General features: G+C 35.5%; 1 protein-coding gene across 1 annotated transcript; it reads right to left on the bottom strand.

The window, feature by feature from the left end:
* LOC129567003 (atlastin-like) lies at positions 1-1291 on the bottom strand (the record flags this gene model as incomplete). The annotated part of the gene is made up of 2 exons (XM_055443452.1): positions 975-1291; positions 1-750 (listed from the first exon to the last, which is right to left on the bottom strand). Coding segments are annotated over exons 1-2 (1017 nt in total), but the record flags the coding sequence as incomplete, so codon positions are not given.
* Between the last annotated feature and the right edge of the window lie 3175 nt (positions 1292-4466).

Below are 4466 nucleotides of genomic sequence, written 5' to 3'. Positions count from 1 at the left end.
TGTATTTCCATTGAATACGTTCAAATATGCTTGCATGTATTCGATCAAGTCACGAGCACGTACTTGTTCGCCGTTGATTCTCTTCAAAACTAGATTTTCGGGTGCAAAAATGGATGGCACCAATTCTTTCACGTATTTTATGAATTCAGGGTCAATTTCTTTGAGATTGCCAGTGAATTTCTTTTTTAATGCAACTGTTGGTCCTGGATATGGCATTAAAAATGCTCCAATTTCATCAAAACTCGAATTGATTCGTTGCCTCAATTGCCGCATTCCAAGTGTTTGCTCTTCATTTTCGGCCAAAACTCTATCAATTACTTCTTGTCCCCATCCGTAGTCATTTTCATCAGCAAATGGCCAATCTCGAACTAGGAATAATAGATACTGGAACGGTTTCTCGTTGGTTTGATCCAAAACCATTCGTCCATATTCAGTGAAGAGCTCCAGATGCTGTAGGTCATTTTCTTGGATATTTTGCATGACATTGTAACATTGAACGGAGGAGAGCATCATGCTCATTGCAAAAATCGTTGTACAGTCTTGCAAACTGAGTTGACTGTCAAAAATGCCTTGTGTATCCAACAGGATGATAGCCACTTTCCCGCCATTTTCAAAGTCATGCGTGAAAATATCGGACCACATCCAAATGCCAATCGTTTCCGGCTTTTGGCCACCTCGCCATTTGAACCCACCTAATTCAGTACTATTCTCATTCTCGCCAAGCCAATCTGATACATCGTGAGCATTGTACTAGGAATGCAACAAAAAAAAATGAAAAAACTGATTTACAAAATGGACACAAAAGTCGTCAGCATACCTACAGAAAAATTATTTAAATTTTTTTTATTGAAATCCAGATTCAAAACACTTTTTTCAATCATTTGATTCGAAATTAAAGTGGTTGATCTGTATCAGTGGCCGTACTCTTGAAATATTGAACTAGAACAGAAAAACATTTGAAACGATTTGCTTACCTGCGCGTAGAGATAACGTAGGAAGAAATTGGACAAGAAGCTCTTGCCCTTTCGGAATGCACCGGCGATTGAAACAACAGTCACATGGCGATCCTTTATGTCATCCGCTTCGAGAATCGATTTTAAATTATTCAATTCCAAGTGGAATGTATGATTAACTGGAGTTATGATCTGTACAGCCGTTGCTGAAGCAAAATCACCACTAGACACGTGGCAAAAAGTGCCAATGAAAAATAACACAAAACTAGTAATCAAAGTGATCTTCATCGTTGACGCTACCGTATTGAATTAAACTATGTCGACTGATACTGTTTTCATTTGCGCTCGCCTTATATGAATTGCTTCACCAAAAATGTTATCGCTAGACTTGGTTCAAAGAGCCAACATAACGTCGATAACAGACTAAATTTAAGTAAATTCAGCGAAAAATTTTTGTTATCAAATGTAAACAACGCTAGAGTCAAACTAATCTGATGTGATTTTTTGGTTTTAATATGTCCACGATGTGTTAGAATATTTGTAGGTATCATTTGATGTGTGATGAATCTTATATTGTAGGGGAAAGTGGGGAATAATGACACGTGACTTGACCAAATGTCATATTACTCTTACATTTACGCATTTCAAATGGACAGGGATACCAAATGTGTGTCATGATCCCCCACGAGCACATTTGACAACATGTGTTCGCGTGACACACTCGAACAATATTCATGCAAAATTCCTTTTGCGAGGCGAAATATAATTGCCACACGATAACAAAAAACATATTTACCTGATTTGAATCCTCGCAAAATGTCTTGAATCCAATGCAGATAGCAAAACTCAAAAAATATATGATTTTGTCCAAAATAAAGATGCGATCGCTCAGACAGTGTTTTGCGTGCACATGTATCGAGTACTAATGAAAAAGTGAGGCTATGCTATAACAAAACTGTGACAGTTGTTTGGATCTGTCAATCATTTCATTTGGCGGAAAAATTGATCTGTATCACAATTCCCCATGTGTTATAATTCCCCACTTTCCCCTATGAGTTTGAACTGTATTTCTCTTTTTTGTCATTAAATATCATTCTACATTAAAAGTTCAAAATCTCCCTCTTTTTTTCCTCCAAAAAAAATGTCCTCGTTTTTTGCGAAGAATATCTGTGCACATTACGCATCGCATATATGGATAAATCTATAGATTCACTAAAAAGTAGTTGAAATTGAAATCGATTTGTCATTCGATGCCTTTTAAACAGACACATTAACTGAACTTACACTTTCACATAATTGAAATACATTCATTTAATTTCAATTCATTTTCTGAAATCATTTTGAAATAACATTTACTATTTTTAAAAACAAACAAATAATGAATACCACCTTAGATTTAAGCTCCAATTTTTAATGAAACAAAACCGAAATAAATTGAAACCAAAAGCGAAGAGAGTTGAATTTTATTACTGAGATTATTTTCACAGCATTTTTTTGGTTGAAGAATGAAACAAATGGCGTTTGGCAAATGTGTTGATACAAAATCAACTCTGCACTTCGATTGGGTTTGTCAGTTTTTATGATAATATTTCGGTTTCAAAGTGGTATTGAAATATTTGGTTTGACTTGATTCATGATTAATTGTCCATTGTCGTGGTCTTCAGAAGACATCACACTAATCCTGATATTTTCGATTACAAAGAAATAAATGAATGACTTCGAGTGTTGCAATTGCATTTAAATTATTTGAATCGCCCAGTTTTCCAGCACAAATGCACGATAAATTCAATCTCATAAGCCTCAATTGAACCGCTGAGAATAAATCACAGACTCAATCGGAATTTTTGCGACGGCGGTATTTAAATCCGTCATACGCAGAAAAGGCACATTAAAATGCTAGTACGACTCTTTATACTTGCAAACTACGATTTGTTTCAGCCTTGAGTACGACAACAATATGACTCTCTTTTGCACGCGAAGAATTCAATTTCTCTTTTTTTCGATAAACTCATTCAACTTCCTATTTTACAAACTTCGCGATAAAGCCTGAGATTCATTCTCAGTGGTTCGATTTGACTCCTTTTTGTTGAATTGACAGAAATGTTAGAAATCTCAGTTGTTATTCGGCTCATAATTTACACTCGCATGCACCGTGACTCACACATACATCTAACTTTTGCGCACAAATGCAGTATAAATCAAAATGGTTCAATTCCATTCGATTTTTACAAAAAGAGTGTTGAACGAAATGAAATTGTTTCGATTACATTTCTATTGACTAGATCGAGAGGAGAGTAAGTTCATCTGACTTTGTTATGAAAGAGAAGAGTAAGTTTCTTTCGACTCAAAAATGGTTAAAGGCGAGTATGTTCATTTTTGGCGGGTCCTCGGTTTCCGCGGAACTGCTAAGAGATAACAACTTGGTGTCTTCGGCAAAGTTGTAGCACTCGAGGTCTTCTATAGCATTGCTGAAGTCAAATATCTCTTATCACTTATCAGTTCCGCGAAAAGCGCGAAAAATGATAAGAAAAAAAAAGTTCTATATAAAATTTGCTTTTTTATGTGCGCGATTTGCGCGCAACTGATAAGAGATAAGAGATAGATGTCTTCAGCAATGTTATAGAAAACCTCGAGTACTACAACTTTGCCGAAGACACCATGTTGTTATCTTTTTATCAGTTCCGCGAAAACCGTGAAAAACCGCGGAGGCTAGACGGGATGCTAACATACTTCCTTTTAACGCAGATAGAATCAACAGAAATCATACTCTCCTCTTTCAAAATATATTAGAATTTTTTCACATACTCTCCTCTCGATCTAGTCAATAGATTTGATGCATTTGTTGTACTCGAAATTCAAATAGATTATTAGTTACGTTCGTGAGACATGCGGAATTTTCCAAACCGATTTGATCTCTTTCGTATAAACACAGCGAATGAGTATGTTGTTGTTTGTCCACCGCTTTGATTCTATTGCAGCAAATCCACCCGATAAGAGACACTACCAAAAAGTGGCACATTTCAAGTTTCTTTTTCATAAAGTTTCCTTTCAAAATCCAAAACAATTTGGAACCATGCGATTCCACTCTTGCGATGCTTAAGTGTACATCTTTATATCAACTTTCGATTTTGAATGTACGATTCCGATGTCGTATGATGAAATCTCAGATTTTTTAAAAATATCATTTGAATTCTATTTTGTTATCAATGACTCAATAAATATTTGTTGATTTGATTGTGATGAAAATAACAACAAATATTGGCTGTGAAATTTGGAACATTCCTCTGCTTCGATGTCTGTTGCTCATTGAATATTGCTCAGTCATCAAGATTTTTTTATTCGAATGATAGAATGATCATAATTCCAGACGAAATGTGCTCAACAGTATTTGGATTTCTAAAATGAACAATTCGCATGAAATTAACCGACATTTTTGAATTGAGCTTTGGATTTGCTCAAAAGAGAGCTACTGATTGACATACATCCGGCGACGCTGTCAACTTAACGAAATGT

This window comes from Sitodiplosis mosellana, unplaced genomic scaffold (assembly GCF_009176505.1).
Source record: "Sitodiplosis mosellana isolate CC-2019 unplaced genomic scaffold, AAFC_SMos_1.0 Smas_scaffold_5, whole genome shotgun sequence".
In the NCBI taxonomy this organism is placed as follows: domain Eukaryota; kingdom Metazoa; phylum Arthropoda; class Insecta; order Diptera; family Cecidomyiidae; genus Sitodiplosis; species Sitodiplosis mosellana.
This window is presented reverse-complemented; position numbering and strand designations above follow the sequence as displayed.